The 22,122-nt window shown below is 41.0% G+C and overlaps 1 protein-coding gene across 1 annotated transcript in view; it reads right to left on the bottom strand.

Moving 5' to 3' along the window:
* The window catches only part of PLCB4 (phospholipase C beta 4), a 1,792,792-nt gene that overhangs the window by 106,093 nt on the left and 1,664,577 nt on the right, over window positions 1-22,122 (bottom strand). Inside the window, exon 38 of the mRNA XM_044056592.1 lies at window positions 9,054-9,111. Coding sequence (XP_043912527.1) covers window positions 9,054-9,111 — 58 coding nt within the window. The remainder of the gene's footprint in view (window positions 1-9,053; window positions 9,112-22,122) is intronic.

Genomic DNA, 22,122 nt, shown 5'->3' with positions numbered 1-22,122 from the left:
TACTGCACAGATGTCGATGTTCTCAATACTTAGGAGTGCTTTGAGCACATGTATTTTGAGATTTAAACTCCTGGCATTGAGTAGCATAACCCTCATTTCTTTACTTGTGCTGTTTACGGTGGTGGGTTTGAATTTTGAGCCTTGCCTAAAAAGGCACTATGAAGGCAGCAAGAGCCTTGACCAGTATTCAAAAGCCAAGGGGTGACAGGTGCAAGCCGTCTCTTGTGAAGCAACGCGGCTTGTCGAGCATGTCATCCCAGGCTGACAGACACTGGATCCCCTTTGAATAATACCAGAAGCTTAGCCATTTGTTGAAACTGATCATTTTTTCTTTATACTGAGTTATCATTCTTGGTGAGGGCAGGATGCTACTCAGGGTCAGGGTCATACCCACCTGGGCTACATGATCAGAGAGCTCTTCCATGTCTCTTTTCATGTAGTCCAGGGAGGTACGTCTCAGGTCATTCACACCAACATGAACAATGACAGAGTCATATTTGTACTTGTTCTGGAGTGACCTGAATGCTTGTGTTATGTGGCAGATTCTGCCTCCCGATAGGCAGCTAACAGTAACCATCTCCTTGTCCAGCCTATTGAGTGGGGCGTCAGTGTGCCTGACTATTGAGTCACCTATTACTAGTGTGTTAGGTATGTTATTTCGTCTTTAGGGCTGTGATTATGCAGCACGTTGATTTTGTGTTTTATGCGTTGTCTGGTTTGTGACAGGAGGTGCAGGTTTTGTGGGTGTCTGCTTTGGAGCTCTCTGATGCTTTTGCAGGTTTTTATTTAGAGCCTCTGAGTATGATTTCATGTATTTATGTGTTTTTGCCAGTGCTGGTTTAGCAGATCTATGTGAGGCTGGAGGTGTGGTGCAAGTGTTAACCTTCTCCTCATGACTGTCTGTTCCAGTCTTGGGTGGAGAGACCTTAGCCTCCAGTTTGGCTGTATAATTGCATCTCTCGCATATGTTCGTGTTTTGTGGTAGGAGGAGAGGGCTGTCTGTGTACATGAGACAGTTGTAACATTGCCTCAGGATACCCAGATTCACCAGCTGGACTGGAGAGTATACCTGAAGTTGCCTTTTGGTCATGCCTGAATAGTAGGGTGAGCTGCTTAGTCGCTTGGTTGGTGAGGGGTGGATAAAGAGCCTTGCCCTGCTGGGCAGTCAAGTGTATATTAGTGCTTACAATTAGGTCTGAGCAAGTGCTGGATTGTAAGATGCTTTTTGAGTGCTTAGGTTGAGAGTTAGACTAGTTTCAAATGAAAAACTGAAGAGGAGACTTAGTGGAGCCGGGAATAATTTAATCCTAGCTAACCGGTGCTGCCTGGCGCACAAAACTGTGCAAATGCGTTTTTTAAACTACTAATATCTGGGCTGGAACCACTCCTCCAGAGACAGATGTCTGCTCAAACTTCCCCTCTCTCACAGGTGAGCAGAGAAACTTCCCTCTATCCAAGTAAGGTATGGGCAACTCAGAAACTTGTAACACAGCCCTGAATTCAGCACTAGCCTGAAAACTGGACTATACTAGCTTAGAAAGGCAGGAAACAAGAAAAAAAATTTTTTTTTTTTTTTTAAAGATAAGGCAAAAACAGTAAAAAGTACACTTAAAACAGCTTTAAACGACTTCAAGCGATCAGAAAAGGCTATCGCACTTTAGTGTGTAGCCTACAACAGTTAATTTATTTAAACAAAAAGCAACTTTTTAAAAGTGCAGGCAGTCAAATAAGTACAATATGTGAAAAAAAACAAGCTTTAAATCACAATAAGTGCTGAAAAAAAATCAGCGTTTAGGCGGAAAACAGTTAGGTCCAGCAAGAAAATACAGAAAACTGATACTCAATCACTCCAAAGTCTCACTTTTAAGCTAGAAGGCTTGTATCAGTTTAAGGCTTTCTAGTGCTTTCCAGTAGGTTAGTTACAGGAAAGATGGGAAACAAGCACAGATGTGGTCTTTTAAACCAGAAAGTTGAAAGAGATGGACAACTTCCCGAATGATCAACAAACTACAATTCCTGGGCCAAGAACCACTCCTCTTGTGGTAGGCAGGCAACCTAGTACTTACCACTTCCACTGATAACCTAGAAGGCTGCACTCCAACACAAAGGCTTGGGGGGCTCAGAAGCTTACAAACAGTCCTTTATACAGCAAATCTGTACCTGGACTAGACTAGTTACGGCAAAGGTGGGGATCAAATGCAAACATGGGCTTTAAAACCATAAAGTTGAGAGAGATGGAAAAAACTGCCCAAACGGCCAATAAACTACAATTTCTGGGCCAGAACCACTCCTCTTGTGGTAGATAGGCTTCCTAGTGCTTACCACTCCCACTGATAAGCTAGAAGGCTTCTCTCCAACACAGAAAGGCTTGCGGGCTAACAGTCCTGGATACAGGAACTCTGTATCTGGACTAGGCTAGTAACATGAAAGGTGGGAAACAGCGCAAGTACGGTTTTTAAACCAGAAAGTTGAAAGAGATGGGGAAAAAACTGCCCAAACGGCCAGTGGCTACAATTTCTGGGCCAGGAACCACTCCTCTTGTGGTAGATAGGCTACTGAATGTTTTTAACCATCTGCTTCCAGTAGCAAATGGTTTGAATCCATCACCCTCCATTTGCCTCCTGTGTGACTCTGAGCAAGTCAGTTATTATTTCTTCTGCCAGATCCACTTCCACCCCTTTTTGGTACTTCTGATATCTTAAGTGTCTTCTTTTCTAGTTTACTTATTTCCTTTTCTTTCTATATCTCCTGACCCATTTTAGTTCTCTCTTATTGATTTTCTGACATCTACTTTAAGCCGGTGTTAAATATTATTAACAATTTAATATACAGTCACTCTTCATCTAAGATGCTCTCACAAACATCATCTACCTTTATAGCCTTGCAAAGTACTATGTCATACATTCTACCATTCAAGTGGTCTGCCAGTAATAACTCAAAACATTTCATCCCAAAAAAACTGATTCAGTTTCTTAAAAGATTAATTATTAGAACAATTTCTAATGTCTGCTAGTAATCAAATCTATTACATCCTGATCAGCGAATGATTTTCTGATGTGGTACTTCTGTGCAAAATACAATTTAATTTAAGCAGTACCACACTGTAAACTCACTATAGCCCAAAGCATTTGAATGTGCACTCATTAAAAGCAGCTTTATATAAAATAATCACTTCAGATTTCAGTTCCCTGTGCTTTAATGAATACAGACCCAAGAAAGATAGTCACCAATCTTAAGTTTAAATCTCTTGGACCATTCAGTTTCTTAGCAAATATCTGCTATGCTCTTTCCAATTTAGCAACTTAACTCTTGGTATTTGGAGACCATAAGATATCACCATGCACTAGCAAAGACCTGAATAAACTAATAGTTCTATCGTAATTTCATGTTTTCTGGATCCCAGTGCACAGCTCATAGTGTTGAAAGTAAAATTACAGATGTTACTCATATGTAGCTTAAACAATAGAGAGCGCTCTATTATTATACCCAGATGATGGAACTTCAAGACTTTCTCAAGTTTGTGACGGTTGATAAAATAATTTATATGGGAAGTTCTTGTCTGCCCAAAGTGTATTTTTACAGTTGCTACTATTCAGATTGAGGCTATGCATTTGAGCTGCTGGAATGTAAATTACCAAGTGCTGTCTGCAAATGCTCTGTATCTCTGGCATTAGTAATTATATGAACTAGTTTAAAATCATTCTGTTATTGTAAATAAAGGAGGCAAATAAATGTATTTGTTCTATAAGCAATGCGGTACATAGATATTAAATATATAGGGGTCAGTGGCGGACACCAGTGAAACACTCCTGGTTAAGTTTAAACCATTTTGATTATAATCCCGTGTATATCATATACCATACCACATTAGTCAACCAGTAAATGACCAGTGCTATGAGTTGCCCCTCTCACTTTAAGTAAATCATTAATTAATTAACTACGATGAACTTAAATAAATGCAGTTGAGTTCTCTTATTTATTTTTTCCAAGAAGATAAATACTTTTTGTCAACTTAGTTTCCCAGTTCCATGAAGCCAAATGATTTCTAGCACTAATGAAGCATGTTCTCACTTTGAATCTATTCTGTGCATGAATAACTTCATTCTGTTTAAGAATATGCGCTGTACATGTTCAAGTGATATCTGAATGGACCACATTATGGACACTGGTAAAAAATAGGGTAGAATATCAGTATAGGCATAAAATATGCTAAGTTAAGTACAGATGATATCTGGTATACTAACATGCCTTGCTGGAGAATTTACAATTTGTATACTCATGTAGGTAACAAGAAAAAAACTAAGTTTTGTAACAGATTAGAAATAACAATAGTGTTTCAGTCAGTATGGGATAGATTTAAGTCCCTCATCAGTGCCCTGTACTGGTTATCTCTCATGTGCAAAAATTATTTCACCCTTAGTGGGCCAAAGTATGAGATATCAGGCATTCAGTATATGAAAATGTCACCCCTAGCACTGATACATTAACAATCATTAATGCTTCCTAGAGTTTTCTTCTATGAACTGTACAAATTCTTCCAAGTCCATCATTTAAACTATTTCATTCATTTTCCCTGTCCTTGAAGTCTGAGTACTCCAGTCCAAATAGAGGAGATTGACATTCCCCCAATTTGTTTTTTTTCCTTGCCGCCTATGGTCATTCTCATTTATTTCACCAGCTTTTCCTCTTACTTAAAGGAGCTAGTGTACTGTACATAGCGTCTATACTAATTCCGTATTTTTACTTTAACTAGTGAGACATTCATTTATTTCTCCTTGGCTACTGAGCCATTATTATTTTTTTTCGGAATAACTTTTTATTGAAAAAATTGCTACAACACACATACACATACTTAATTGTAAGGTATACAAAAAATAGAATCATCTCTAACAGATCAAAAAGAAAAGCATATGCACTATTTACAGAAAAAAGAAGAAGGAACCCATGTCTAGAAATCAAATTGTATTGTTACAAATCCTTGCTGTAACAAATTAATTTTTCAAGAAGCACGGGACTTTTTCCTGTCAACATCTCATATTAAATTGGTACATTTAAAGCAGCCTGAATGTGTCCATGTAAAAATATAAAAGCTTCATAGATATACTATGATTTATAAAAATGTTTCCCAACATTATTTTAAACTGAATGTATTTTATAACTGATCATCAATTTACATGTTTTTTATATATTTAGTTGGCATAATTTTAAAATCTTCACAAGTAATTTATTTCAAATTCAACTAATTGTTGTGATATATAATTTTATCAGCATGCATATTATTATTACACTTCTCATATTTTTGATTTAATATTCTTTGGGGATGTACAATATAGCAAATTGTCAAATTATACTAACTTGTTTGCATATGTCCTTGTTTTTTTTTTAATTTGGTATGTCCCATAATTGATTTTCATGTGGGCAATACCAAAACATGCAATATATCAGCATTACAAATGCTCCATTTAGCTGATGCAACTGGAAAATATGAAATTGTTATAGATGGAGTTAAGTAAGCATTGTGAATTATCATAAACTACATATAATATAATTTTCAAGGGGAACATACTTAGGTTCAGGGCATTTTGCCAAATAAAATCTTGATCATATTTTGACCAAATCATAAAGTAATAATAAATATTGTTATATTTATATTTTAGTATTGAACTATAGTAATGTCTTTTGGCTTTTCCCGGTTAGGGATCGCCACAGCGGAACACTGGTCTGCTTATGATTGGCAGTAGATTTTTACGGTGCCCAGGTGCCAGCCCAATGCCCAAACTTCAATGAAGGCACACCCATTCACACAAACACCTACCTGCATGTCTTTAAACATCACTCAACTGCAGGGAGGACATGCAGACTTCACACAGAAGGTGCTCCAGCCGAGAATCGAACTGGAGAACCTCTTCATGTGAGGCGACAATGCTAACCGCTGCACCACTGCTAGTATTGAACTATAAGCATTTGAAATAGCTTTTTAGAAGAGTAAAGCAGTTAGAAGACGCTAGAAGAATTATATTTAATTTTCAGTAAGCAATTAATTTGGATATGTACCAATCCCTGTCCTTCTGCACTTGATCTGTTCCTTTCACCACCCCACTCCCTCTGGCACCTCAAATTTAATCACATTCCTTACATGTACTGCTACACCCCCTAACCTGTCTGTGCAATCATTCCTGATCACCTTAAAGCCTAAAATAACCATGGCTCAGTCCTTATTTTTCTGGCCATGGTTTCCCTTACTTTTGTTATGTGTTATCTCTTTTCTGACATTTACACGTTACACATTCTGTCTCCTGAAGTCCTTGCACTGGTAAACATTAACTTAAATCTTTTTAATGCACTTGACTATTTTATCTTCCTTCCAGTTTTCTGTATAAACCTCCTTTGTCTTCCATTTATCTTGATTTCATCTTATACTGCCTTGTCCACTATCTTACATCTCAATTTAAAGGTACAATCAATTTCATGCACATTTGTAACACAGCTTTCAAACCCTCCTTCCCTTCAAGGCCATGATAGAGCATGCCCAATCTAAAAATATATTTCCTTGCCCCATATCCTGTCACATTTACTCAGCATCCTGTGCCTATCTGTGCTAAAATCATGACTCATTCTGCAAGCAGCTAAGACCTACTACAAATTACAAAGTATGCCTACTTTATCAAGTGAAAGTCTTTCTTCCTATGTGTCAGATGTACACTCTCAGGCAACAGCTTCCAGAGTACCTATCTTCCTAAAACACTAGTGAGGTTGCTGCTTCATACCATAATTCTGGTTTGAGATGTGTGAAGCAAAAGACTTACACCAAGCATTACACATACTTGTCAATGTTTTTAGCATCTGAATATTATATGCATTATTGATCTTCCAGGAGCATGTCACTCATGTAACCTGCTGGCTGAAAGAAAAACTCAGCATGATGCATGAAGTTTGAGAGCAATTGTCACCCACTATTGTACCTTCTGCCAGGGAGTTAAGCAGATAAAAAGATGTACAGATAATGCCTTTTGTCCTGGATCTGAAATTCTGTCTCAGTGGTTTTCCAAATTCTCTGGCTGAATGACTTTGTCATTTAAAATGGAGAACTTTTATGATATAGTGAAATATATTATTCCATATGCATGGAAGTGCAATGCTTAACTTTTTTTCCTTGAAAACTGCTTAGTCCATTACCTGTATATCATGGGTATGCCATTTTAAGTTAAATTTTTAGTTTCCATCTCTGGAAATTGTTGTCTTACATGCATTCCTATTACATCTATTCTCCATTTCTTAAAATGTACTCTGATATAGGGAGTTTAAAATAAGTGTGTTACTCAGTTTTGCCCTCAAAATGTGTCTTCTTACTCTGTAGAAGTAAAGCGTGCAACTACTTTGTCCTGCCTGTTAGAATCTTCTGGAACCTTCTACTATAGGGTATGTGGATGACAGCCCGTTCTAGTCTTCAGTCTCACTGTCATGGCCTTTGTCAGGTCTAATATCTTTTGAAATCTAACTAACCATACAAATGCTCATTTTCACCTGCTTAACTCCCTGGCAGAAGGTACAATAGTGGGTGACAATTGCTCTCAAACCTCATGCATCATGCTGAGTTTTTCTTTCAGCCAGCAGGTTACATGAGTGACATGCTCCTGGAAGATCAACAATGCATATGATATTCAGATGCTTAAAACATTGACAAGTATGTGTAATGCTTGGTGTAAGTCTTTTGCCCACCATGTAAATAAAAAAGTTATAGTCACCAAGGTATAATTTGTATTCCTTCCACTCCCTAGATAAAACTCATCTCCACTTCTTTTAAGCCAGCTGCTGCCTGTTAGATGTGCTTTCACTCACAGAAACATGTTCACTCTTGTCATTACTTCTTTACTAAATGCACCTCCAAGCTTTCTGTTTTGCTGGTGTGAGTAACCTGTTTAGAATTCTACAAATATGTTATCTTTCTGCAGAAATTATCATTTCTCTAATTTGGCTTTGTTTGAAACAACAACCTGCTTATTTTCCCGAGTTTGCCAGTTCAGAAGAAGTGCTATTCTGAATATTAGAGGAACAGATAATTCTTATATTCATTTTAATACAATGGCATTGAATATGAGTGAATCCTAGCTTCTAATTAAGGATTCATATTGTAGGTCTTATTTAGTTAACATTTGTTTACCAGGAAAGTCCGACTTGGAACAAAGCCAATTTTCAGCAGAGGCCTGGGGAGAAACACTACAACCACATGTCTTTGAAATGTGGGAGGAAATCAGAGTACCTGGAGAAAACCCACACGGACACAGGGAGGACATGCAGACTCTGCACAGAAGGTACTCCAGCTGAGAATCAAACCAGAGAACCTCTTGCTGTGAGGTGACAACACAACCACTGCACCACTGTGCCATCTTATTTATTGCTCACATTTATGATAAGTGCAGTAAATAGCTAACAAATTTGGTGACTACCATTCTGTGAGATTCCCTAGCCCCTGTTACGTATCTTAAGGAGATGGCAGCATTATAAAATTTGCCCATTCCTCAGAGGATTTGATATCAGGAAAAGGTGTGTTACCTGTCTTATTTTTACCTTATATTTGCACTTTAAAGTGATCTTGGTTTTGTTATCTCATATGGCCTTTGTCATTTTCTTTAAGGGCAGTTTCATCTATGAAGTGTATCATTTCTTCCTTCCTTTTTCTATCTTTTTGTCTTCTTTCCTTCCTTCCTTTCTTTCTGTTGTCCCTTGACAATTGAATAAATACTGCTATGTACAAGTGCGTGTTTTAAAGCACAGCCAAGCAGTACTGATTTCTTACCTGACTTGGTCAAAGTCTATGCCATCTACCGCTTAAATTATCCTAGCTAAACTATAAACTCCTTTACATACATGATAATTTCTTCTTGAGAGTATTTACAGATTGTTGGTAATTTGTAGGTTATGGTGTAGTTGCTCATATAAACACACATATTTGTTTTTCACTGCAATAAATTTTACATTCTTGAGAAAATTTAAACAATATTATGATGACAGTTTATTTTCTAGATCGCCATGAACAAAGTCAAAGCACATACCCTTTTTCTTTCTTCTAGAAACTTCTTTGTGTTGCTGCTGTTCAGTTCCCGAACTCGCCTAGGAAAAAGAATCATTTAAAAATTGTTTTAGCTGTTGACTGATCAGTATAACTTTTTAAAGATATCTCACTATAATCCTTTCAGGAGTAGCAAGACCCTATCAATACAAAACAGAGCATTAAGGACGGGCTTCCAGTTTATTATGTGTTTGAAACATAGATTTCAAGAAATTCACATTCAGAAAAGAGGGAAGTGAAGTGAATGAGGTGAATCTTGAAATTCATGTCAAGAACACATAAGCATTCATGATCAAAAGCCTAACTGTAGCTTTAGCTGCTGTAATGTACTACTACTTACAGAGGAAAAAAAAACTTTGGAAACCATGACACATCACTGTCAGACAGACATGACTAGAATCTTAGAAAGAAAGACGTACCTGTAGCTTTTGTCCATGCATCTGTGACTGTGATCTGTGCAATATAGCTTTTATTGATGTGAAACACTTTGTGCCTTATACTTCCCCTTGATGTTGCTTTTGCCTTAGTGTCAGACAGGAGCTTTAACAGCAGTTTGAGGTATTTAACAAAGACAGTTAATTAGATTTTTGTCATCAAAAAGATGCTTAAACAAGCCTGTTTTTATCCCTGATTTCAGACCTTAATCCCTATGCTCCATGAACTACTACTACTGCTAGCAATGCTACTTCTGCTGCTAGTACTGTTATTACTACAAATGCTACTGCTACTACTAATGTTACTACTGCTACTATTATTGCTACTGTTACTACTACTAGAGCTGCTACTACTGCTATTACTACTACTACTACTACTGCTAGCAATGCTACTACTGCTGCTAGTACTGTTATTACTACAAATGCTACTGCTACTACTAATGTTACTACTGCTACTATTATTGCTACTGTTACTACTACTAGAGCTGCTACTACTGCTATTACTACTACTACTACTGCTAGCAATGCTACTACTGCTGCTAGTACTGTTATTACTACAAATGCTACTGCTACTACTAATGTTACTACTGCTACTATTATTGCTACTGTTACTACTACTAGAGCTGCTACTACTGCTATTACTACTACTACTACTACTACTACTGCTATTGCTACTGCTACTACTAGAGAAATCCTTAGAGTATGGTATGAATTCACTGTATGAGTTGTTTTTCCTGTCAAAAGTCTAATATCATTAGAGTAGCAAATATTTTTATTGCACACTTTTTGAGTATTTATCCTGTGTATTCATATGTTAACGTTAGGAAAGTAATGATAAGAGAAAAGTTCTCAGACAGCTCACTTAAACTGTTCTTCATTCCTCATCGCTGTCAAGTACAAGCTAAGCACCTTATTTGTTTGTCACAGCCTGAACTTTAACACTTTCTGATTATGATCTTTGAACTGGTACAGACAGGCTGAATTTCCACCATATTCTGTTTTTAATTTAGAACTCAGAGCTGTCTCTTATGCCAAGTATTCAGAAAAAAGTCTATGTTACATTTAAATGTAATTAAACAGAAGAGACTTTGCTCAAACTGAGGGGATATTATACCAAAACAAAAGGATTGCACGATCTAAGTCAGCATGAGTCCACAGAAATATCATGATACCAAATAAATGAGTTGTAGGAGCTGAGTCAACATGAGTTTCCAAAGGAGGGATTTTGCCAGCCTGAAAACTCGAGTAATTTCAAAACGTGTCTGTCGGCTTCTCCAGTTAGGGGTCACCACAGCTGATCACCAGTCGACAGATTGATTGGCAGTGGAGTTTTTTATGGTGTTGAGTTGCCAGCTCAGCATCCAACCTTCACAGAAGGCACACAGACCTACCTGCATGTCTTTAAAACTCACTTGACTGCATGAAGGACATGCAGAGTCTGCACAGAAGGTGCCCCAGCCGAGAAATGAACCGGAGATCCACTTGCTGTGAAGTGACAATGGCAATCACTGAACCACCAGTTAATTGCAAAACCTGTGTTAGTCCAATAAAAGGTGTTACATCACATTTGTGTTGCAGTGTCTTTCTGGTTTCTGTTAGTGGACTAATATGGCATTTCTTTTTGTTGTTCTTATTTTTGTCCACTCTTAATAAACACTGCCTGTTTTAACTATTACATCTTAATAAACACTGTCTGTTTTAACTATTACATCTCAATAAACACTGCCTGTTTTAACTATTACATCTCAATAAACACTGTCTGTTTTAACTATTACATCTCAATAAACACTGTCTGTTTTAACTATTACATCTTAATAAACACTGTCTGTTTTAACTATTACATCTTAATAAACACTGGTCCGGATTCACGAAGGCTTGCACGGAGTCTATGAGTAGAGTAAGACTCCATACAGCCAACATGTCTGCCGAGCGATCCAGGAACAGCCAGCAGGGGCATGCAAGAGAGCTCCTAAAACTCCTCTTACACAGACAGGGCTTGGTTATGCAAATTACCTCATTTGCTGCAGAAAGTTATGCAAATGACGTAAATTTGCAATCCAGGAAACCCGTAACCTGTCCGAGTAAGAGTAGTGTTATGTGCAGAAATGTACTCGGTTGTCAACTGAGTACCGTTCTGCAAATAGCAAAATGGAGCCGTGACAGCTCCAAATAAAGGATGCATCCAGTTGAGGAAGCATGCCAATGGCCAAATATATGGCCATTGGCAATTCTACCCATTGCAAAAAAAAAATTAATAATTTTTTTTACCTCGATCTCCAAAGTTTAAGCGTAGTGCAGCATCGTGCAAAAGTGCTGCGCTGTAAACCCCCCCCCCCAAAAAAAAAATAAAAGCCAAAAATAGTCATTTTATTATAAATATACATCTGCCATACAAGTGAATGGCAGGCTGAAGCCAACATGGCTACTGAGTAGAGGTTGCTAAGGGGGGAAGCTCAGTCTAAGAGATGTAACCAAGCATTAGTAGGCAATCCTATGCAAATGAGGGTAAGGATAGTGAATCCCAATTTCACATGGCAAATGAGCAAAGTCCGTGGAGTGTAAGAGTAGGATAAGGGGAGTATCAGAGTAGAAGATAGGTAACATCATGAGGGGGGTATGTATGAAAGAATGTAAGCTCATTGGAGCAGAGTGGCATGTGGTTGCTGTCAGTTACCCATCACTGGAAGAGGCGTGTCAACAGGTATCCTAGCTAAAGGCAAGAAATTGAAGGTGTATATTGTGGACAACACCAAAGTTTCTTATAGAAGTGCCTGCAACGTGTATGCGCATGTGTGCGCCTGTAAAACCGAGTAAGATTGTGTGCGCGCGTGTGCGCCTGTGTGCGTGCGTTTAAGCCGTAGTAAGCAAGTGTAAGGTTGTTGAAACCTGTGTATGTGCATTTGCACCTGTGTGCATGCGTTTAAGCCGGAGTCAGCAAGTGTTAGGCCTTGTAAGCATGTGTGCGCGTGTTTGCGTGGCGCTGCCCCCTGTGGAAACAGAAAGGGAAAAGGAAGCACAACAAATAGTAGGAAGTTAACCAAGGAGAACTAGCAGAGCTAGCAGGTGAAAACAATCAGAATCAGCCAATTACACAGGCAGTACACTAGCCCAGCCCAGCACTTAAAACTCTGCAAACAACTTTCCACTATGTTTTTCTCAGAGACACTGCAACACTGCAGTAAGCTAATAGAAGTGAAAACTGAAAAAGCTTTACTGAGACAAAGAAATGTTAGGGGCTGCCATTGCTTTTATAAGGCAACATATGCAACATGCTGAGGGTGGTGACAATGCGAATGCTGCTGAGCAACCCACAGTGAGGAGACAGAGAAGAATGTACAGGCCCAGGGTAACCTACCACGGGCTACATGAGCTGGAGATAGTGGAGCGCTACAGAGTGGACAGAGACCTCATGCAGCAAATTGTTGAGCTGTGCAGGCCATGCCTCACACACAGAACCAACAGAGGGGAACTCATCCCAGTGGAAACCAAGGTATGTGTTGGCCTAAGAATACTAGCAACAGGTACCTTCCAGAGACCAACTGGTGATATGATGGGGATTTCACAGGCATCAGCATCCAGGGTACTGCACCAGTTCCTGAATGCCATGTCAGCACGTTGGTGATCATGTATATTTCCTCAATTCCCGTGAGGTATTGGCCAGCAATATGCTTCTTTTCCAGGAAATAGTGGAATACCCTGAGGTAGTGGGTGCAATAGACTGCACGCACATACGCATCAAAGCACCAGCTGGTGAGCGGGGAAGGGTCTACTTTAACCACAAGGGTTTCCCCTCCATCAACTGCCAGGTCGTGTGTGATGCCCAGGGCATAATAATGAATGTGTGTGCTGGCTTACCTGGAAGCTACCATGATTCCCATATCTGGCATCTGTCACAGCTGTACCAGACATTTGCCAATGGGGACATCCCTCATGGTCAACTAGTGGGGGGTGCTGGATATGCACTGGAGCCGTGGCTGATGACACCCATCAGAAATGCACACACACCTGAACAGGAATGCCATAATGAGGCACACGCACAAACACAAAATGTAATCGAGCGTGTGTTTGGGCTGCTCAAGTCACGGTTCTGGTGCCTGGACACATCTGGTGGAGCCTTGCAGTACTCACCAACTACATGTACCCAAATAGTTATGGTATGTGCTATGCTACATAATATGATCCTGCGAAAACAGCTGCAGCAGGAGCGGAATAGGGCCATGCCAAACAGCCCCCCACCATTGCCAAGGCCATCACAGGCAGAGCGTAACTTGGAGGAGGAACAACCTGAGCCTGTCCCAGTAGGCAGAAGGAGGCATGCCCAGTATGCTTTGGCCTTGGCAAAGAGGCAATGCATAGCATATACACTGGCTCAGTAGGAACCCTGGAAATTATACCTCTCTCTGACTCGCACATATAGTAAAAGGGATGGCTAACTTGACAATACCTGTTTTCAAACATGTATAGGGAGTGTAATATGTGCATCCGACATAGGCAGCCCTGCAGCACCACCTGAGGCATGATTGCCATGTGTTAAGCAATATAAAGCAGTGCTAAACAGCTTTTACCACTAATTAGTATATGTAAATAAAATTGCACACACTAAGTAGCACAACTTTGGGCAATGTTGAGCAATACTGGGCAGCTTTCAGCAATGTTGGTTAATGTTGAGCAATGTTGTGCAAGTTGGTCAAAGTTAGGCATAGTTGAGCAAAAGCAGGTAAACATGGTCATATTTGCTTTACTGTTCCTTAAGCAGTCTGGTCTGCCCAGTATGAAAATATGAAGCAGTGACAGTCCTCGAACCCAGGATACTGTGCACTATAGTCACAGTACTGAACCACTAAACCATGAAAGTATTTCACTGGTCATCCTGTAGGAATAAATGTTGATAAGTCTATGCAAAGTGTCTCCTGGAAACCCCGCAGGCGCAGCATAATCCCTGTAGAGTTATGACATAAAGGTGAGCCCTGCAGTAAAAATACAACTCGATTTACAACACACATATAGTATAAATGTTAATATTGGGCGTGTTCACACACGTCAACAAATGTAGTGGACTTCACACAGCAACATACTGAAAGGTCACACTGGGCATGCTCACACACTTGAATACATGAAGCAAATGTCAGGCAACAACATACTGAAAGGCCAAACTGGTCATGCTCACACACTTAGGCCATGTCTGAGTACAACAGTGGGCCACACATATCAGGCAGTTGCATGTGTTAACCCAGGAACCTCTCACAATTCATCAATCTTGACTTGTGCACACAGTGATATGACAACAGACACATATATAATATATTGGAACCCTGTCATAATCAAATATGTACTACAGATACTTAGGTTGGTCATAGAAAGTTGAAAAGCAAAGAAAAAAAAAAACGAAATCAGTATCATCAATAAACAATGTGCACTGCAAACACTATCCAATCCAGGTCATGGAAAGATTATCTGTGAAGGAGTCCATACAGAACCATGACACTACCTTCCGCTATGTCATAAATAACAAAGTACACTCATATATGTCCTGAGTCAGGGCCAACTGTAAATGACTGACAATGCCAACATCCTGTCAGACAGGCCCATACATACATACCCACCTCCCACTGACAAAAGGCCCTATCATCATACCAGGAGGTATCACATGTAGAATGGGTAAACAGCTCCTTCCAAAGCTGAAAACATGGCATCAATTGGATTACATTGTGCCCCTATATGTGTCATAAGTGAACTGCAGAACAAACAGGGCCTTCACCTGAACAGTCTGTTGAGCCTCACCCTCTCTACAGGATATGAAACAGTTGAATGGGTTACAGCAACATATGGCACACTACACAAGTGTTGGTGCACAACAGACCATGGGAACTATAGTCTTATAAGCTGATGAAGTCTGATCTGCAAGGCCATGGAGTCCATCATGACTGAAGTCAGAAACAGAGCTATTGGAAGCCTATAAACTCACAACCCTACCAAGTTTGGACTGTTCATGGGCAGATCATGTTTCCCAAACCTGCTAGACTGTTTGTAAGGCAGCCACCCAGGACATCCATGAATGAAATGAGCTACACACGCCCCACATACACTTTGAATAGGCCTTTTCCAACATCCCAGACACATGTCATATCCACAAAATCAATAACATGTGCATAAATATGTATTCTCATCGGATGGATTGGCAACTGGGCCGCAGATAGATCACACAAGGTAAGAATTGTGGAATCATGTTCAAGCTGGTAACACCTGCTGTCCCCCATGTCTCAGTCCTGGGATTGCATAAAACTAAGTGCACACATATTACCATGTCTAGTCTGATGATGTCAGCATCCCACAAATATAGCAGTGGAAATAAAAACTCCCAGTAAAGCATAAAGCACGTTGTGTTAATGCGCATCTCTCCAGTATCATAACATAGTTAGGTAGGGGTTTGAATCCTGCAATTGCTGTGTGTGTGTGTGTGGGGGGGGGTATGTGTCTGTGTGATTTCCTTTGAGAATATTGCCCTTTTGGAGACTAGGCAAACACCTTAAAAGTGTTATATTCCTGTTTGGCAAGTCTGATGATGTCAGCATCCTACAAATATAGCAGTGGAAATGAAAACTCCCAGTAAAGCATATAGCACATTGTGTTAATGTGTATCTCTCTAGTATCATAACATAGTTAGGTAGGGGTCTGAATCCTGCAATTGCTGTGTGTGTGTGTGTGTGTGTGTGTGTGTGTGTGGGGGGGGGGGGTATGTGTCTGTGTGATTTCCTTTGAGAATATTGCCCTTTTGGAGACTAGGCAAACACCTTAAAAGTGTTATATTCCTGTTTGGCAAGTCTGATGATGTCAGCATCCTACAAATATAGCAGTGGAAATGAAAACTCCCAGTAAAGCATATAGCACATTGTGTTAATGCGTATCTCTCTAGTATCATAACATAGGTAGGGGTCTGAATCCTGCAATTGCTGTGTGTGTGTGTGTGTGTGTGTGTGTGTGTGTGTGTGTGTGTGTGTGTGTGTGGGGGTATGTGTCTGTGTGATTCCCTTTGAGAGTATTGCCCTTTTTGGAGACTAGGGAAACACCTTAAAAGTGTTACATTCCTGTCTGGCAAGTCTGATGATGTCAGCATCCTACAAATATAGCAGTGGAAATGAAAACTCCCAGAAAAGCATATAGCGCATTGTGTTAATGCGATCTCTCTAGTATCATAACAATGTTAGGTAGGGGTTTGAATCCTGCAATTGCTGTGTGTGTGTGGGTATGTGTCTGTGTGATTCCCTTTGAGAGTATTGCCCTTTCTGGAGACTAGGCAAACACCCTAAAAGTGTTACATTCCTGTTTGGCAAGTCTGATGATGTCAGCATCCTACAAATATAGCAGTGGAAATTAAAACTCCCAGTAAAGCATATAGCGCATCATGTTAATGCGTATCTCTCTAGTATCATAAAATAGTTAGGTAGGGGTTTGAATCCTGCAATTGCTGAGTGTGTGTGTGTGATACTGTTGGTCAATGTGTTGTGTGTTTAGCTTTTACTACTGTATGACATATCAGTATAACAACAGTATGTGCATTGCACACTTCAGGTATCTGTGTTGCAAATACATATATGTACATGTGACCTCAATTAGTTCATAGTTGTGAAGCCTGCTTTCTACATGAATACATCTGTTACCTATGACAGATTGTGATGCTGCTTCTCAGACCTTCGGTCACATATGTATGTTTGTGACAAGGCCAGCCACTGTAGTGATCTGTGGCCTAGGTCATCTGTGTCACACACACCCATGACAATTTCTATAGAATAGTGTGAGTGAGGGTTCATGCCTTGGGTATATTTCAGACATGTTCAAACACAACAAAGTCTGTCAATAATGGACATTCATTATAGATGTACAACAACTTTGTAGATATGCATACAGACCCCTTATTGGTTATGTGATACACCGAGGGACTTGTGAATACCAAAGGACAGATGACATAACACTTGGTTGTATGTACACATCGGTACCCGCTCTACATGTTTGGGGCTACTACCTATGTGGTACTGTCAGGATACTATGTTTAACAAATGTGGATGACTATGCTATATTTGGCTTACAACTTTACAGCATGGGTTGGACAACAGGTATCTGTCTGTATGATACCCTTGTGGAGGATAAGTGTCTCATCCGGAGAATGCATTGTAGGCCACTGTATGCATTTCCAGATGTGGACGGACATATCCCTAGTGTGTTTGCTTGTACCTAAGAGGGCTATATGCCAAACAGGAGTGGTCCCAGGAATGGGTTGCGGTCAATACCACTGGTTACTGGTATAGTATAGTACCGGATGGATCCAAATGCTACTGAGTTTCCTACATCTGTGTGTCAGTTGTCAAGTCAGGCTGTTGAGGCTGTGTACACTACCAGAATGCAAACCAATTACAGATAGTAACAGTATCACCCACAGCATAGTGTCAAACCATGTCATACACACATGTGTACCCAAGTTAAAACATATGTGTATTAAAATGCATACTGGCCACCAACAGAAACAATGAAGTCTTGAAACTGTGTAATACAGGGCATGTCACCCTTCCCATGTGTCCACTATGCACGTACATGCAGACAGTGCACCGCCACCATGTTCACAAATGTACACCTGCAAATCTGTACTGCACACATCACACACGTACTGTCCACTCACCAACACATGCTGCCAAAACTACACACATCAGCCAAGTGGCACATGTGCGGACAATACATTTTTGGAATTAACACTGTTGTAAACAATACTACATTGATAATCATAGCTTTAATGCATCATGCCTGCTCAGATATACCTACAGGGATATCATTACACTGTACTGTTGACAACATGCTAACATTGCTACACTGCTATAAAGTCACCCTGTGCATCAGCACCATGTTAGCCTGTTCCTGCATCAATGTTACAGATGACAGGAGGTGCACAGTTTCATCATATGCACAGGGTGTGCTGGTGGTTTGCCGGAGCCTGACATTGACCCATCCAATCAACATGTATGTGTGTATGTGTGTGTATGTGAGGGACAACAGTACGGCATGGATCAATGTTGATGTGATGTGTGTGTGTATGTGTTAGCCCTAGGTGTTTGGATTATGTGTGTGTGTCTGCATGCACACAGTTCCACCATGTGGCTGCCATATACAGGAGGTTGTGGGACAGCCACAGACTGTACCTGCCAGGCTGTACAGATCACCGTCTCTGGCCACGGACAGAGTACCTGTGCCTGGCAGGGGTGCAAAGGACAGTATCGGGTACTAAGCCAGACTGGGTACTATCATCAGAGGCAGAGGGATGTCGACTGGACCCATATCCCTGCTGGGACTGGCGAGAGCAACGTGCACGTGGTCTTCTATGACGGCCTATTGACAGCCCTGCTCCAACATTGCTGGGGCTGGTACTGCCACTACGGGAGTGGCTGTGACTTGTGTGTTGTCCACGACGACTGCCAGCCGATGATGTTGCTGGCATACGTCCACGTCTCGGCTGTCCTGCACTGTCCTGGCACATGGACATTACATTGCGGAGGACATCTAATGTCTCCCCCCAACGTCTATCAATGACCTCGGTGTAGTGATGCACTGCACCTGCAAGGTCATGGATACTGTCATTGATAGCGGTGTTATGGGCCCTCTGCTTCCTCAGTCCATCTGTTGTACCGTTCCATACATGCCTGTGCCTGCATTACAGCCCGGAACATACCTGAGGTTGTAAGACCTGTGGGGGCAGGTCTGTCAGGGGCATTACAACCAGCGGTGCTCCCACGAGAACCCCTGGACATCCGCCTATGTGGTACCATTCCAGGAATCTTGGTATGGCTGCTGTGAGGGGTTGCATGTGCCATAGATACCACACTATCCTGGTCAATGCCTACTGTATGCTGTCCCTCAGCTAAGGCCATTGGTGATGAGGGATGTATTGGTAGTATGAATGTGCACATAGATGGTGTGGAAAGCTGTGTACTGTTGATTGGCGGAACAACGACAGACCCTGTCAAACCTGCCTGTGCCACAACACATGTTTCATCATCTACACTATTTGTGGCAGTGTCTTCAGGTTCCCTGCTGCACTCAACCAACACAACCTCAGTACCTGTGAGAGGGAGACAGAAAATACACTTTACAATCTGTACATGATGTTAGCACACATGCACACATGAACACATGCACACATGGACACATGCACACATGAACACAAATACACTACTCACTAAAGAAGAGACACACACACAAACACACACACACACACACACACACACACACACACACACACACACACACACACACACACACACACACCAACAGCAATCCAGAACATACCCATTAGTGGTAGATGGTGGAGTACAGTATCACAAGCCAAAGGGTCCTATCACACGTGTCAGCATGCAAGATGTGTGTAGCTCAACAGCATGCAGTGCGAGTGTAGAGAGTCCTTCTTCATAACAGTATACATCTGTTTAATGCATGTGTGTTGTTCAATGATTGGCCTCACCCTGGAACACAATGTGTACATGGACACAACATTGCTGTGCAAGTATTACATGCTTTTCAATGTCCTGTGCACCATCACTCACAGGTATACATACCATGGCTGGATGCACACAACTGTCAGGTGTATAGCAATGAATGCTATGTGTTGTACTGTAGTTACTGTAACTGGATGTAGTGTAGTACCATGAGCCATCATCAGGCAGCATCATGTGGTCACTCAAGGCCACTAATGTGTGCCACACTGGCAACTATCTTGCTGTACCTGAACTGCAGCACTGTGGCTACATTAACCATTTCACAGGCAGTTGTTACATGGGTATGTAAGGTGTTCAATAGGGAGCATTGCCTAACATGAATGTCTTGTTTGTTGAAGAGTTTTGTAATGCCCCATGATAGGCCTCTACCCCTCAGGTATAGTATGTGTGCTGTGTGGATGACATTTGGCATACTGGAGTCTGACCTTACAGCAGGTGTCTACATACACCATGTGTATCATATTGACATGTACCGCATATGACAAGGTGGTGTATGTTGTGTGCATGTGTACTGACTCTGCCTATACAATGTCCACTACAGTGTACCACAATTGTTTGGGATGCTCTGTGTATAGCATGTGTTTGAGGCAGCCACTCATGCAACTGGGATGTGCATAGTCCCACAGAAAACTTGCAGAGCATGCATTATGTGTAGGTGTTGTACATGTGTAAATGGCCTAAACCCCACCTATGACATGCACATGTTATTTGCCATATGAAATGTAGAACACTCACCAGCATGGGTCTGCTCTCTTGCTGTCACACCAGAGGGACCTACAAGGATATGAGACAGTTTGTCAGTGTCAACAACTGTGGCATTGCTGCTGTGACTTTGCAATTTTACAGTAGTACAACGGTTGACAGTCACAGGCATACAGATTTTGTTCAAAATTATCAGTATTGCACAACACCAGGCTCCACATATTCCAAATACACAGTACACATCTGACATATGCATGTTCTAACAATCGAGCTAACAGTAGTCTACAGATATGGCATGTTACCTGCACACTCGCAGTCAACTTGCTGGGTGACTCTGGCCTCCATGATGACACATGTTTGTTGTAGTGGTTGGCCAGGATCCACCACGCTGAGGAGCAGTTCTTCCACTCTGGTGAGGGGCGGGTGTGATGCTGCACCACCACCTGTGGCAAGCTGTTGTCTGCGGACATCAGAGGCATGCTGCCGGACATGTCTGATTAAATCACTGCAGTGATGGCGTACCTGCTCATAAGTCCAGTTATGCATGCCTATGTCATTAACCCGACGGACAACATCCTGCCACAGTGCAGTGCAGTGCGCTCATGCTGGTTCTGGCTGGTTCTGGAGAACAGCAGGGTGTGATGTTGTACTAGTGTGGATATGATTAATTCCTCCTCTTCAGGGGAATAGGCAGGGTTGTGATGATGAGACATGTCCCTGGAAGAAAATAAGACAATTATTGTGAGCAAGTCTTGTGGCACACAACATTCTAAAGTACAGATATCATTGAAATGCCATATATATCAACCTATTGGCTGTCAGTAGATACACACTTTTAATACCACATATCAGTGCTCAGCCCAGAACTGACTAACAGTGCCTGGCATATTCTATATATTAAACTATGTTCTGCACAGCAACAAAGTGAAACCAGTATGTAAGACTATACAACAGCACATGGCACACTGTATGTGACACAATGCACCACCTAGCCACAGGAGGTATATATGAAGCTAATGCATACAGAAATTTGTCAAACATTGAATTGATTGTAAAGTACAGTTACAGTACTACCAGTACACCACATTACTTGTTGATAGCAAACCCCTAAGTAACATATGTGCACATTCATCAATATAGGTGGCATACTGCTGTACTACACTATACATGTTGCTAGATATGCACTTATATCCTGTAACACACATACGACCCAGGCCATGTTACAGGCATACCCACACACACATCAGACATACCTACAAAACGCAAAGGTATGGCAACCCAGATGAGCTTTACCTGTGTACCATACAGTACTGTGTGTCAGCACTTACAAAAACATATGCCTGAGGTATGTAATTTGTGGGGACTACAGGTAACAAACAAA

Source organism: Protopterus annectens, chromosome 1.part2, assembly GCF_019279795.1.
Source record: "Protopterus annectens isolate FY-2018-M chromosome 1.part2, PAN1.0, whole genome shotgun sequence".
Classification (NCBI taxonomy): Eukaryota; Metazoa; Chordata; order Ceratodontiformes; family Protopteridae; genus Protopterus; species Protopterus annectens.
The sequence above is the reverse complement of the archived record's forward strand: the minus strand, read 5'-3'. Positions and strand labels throughout refer to the sequence as shown.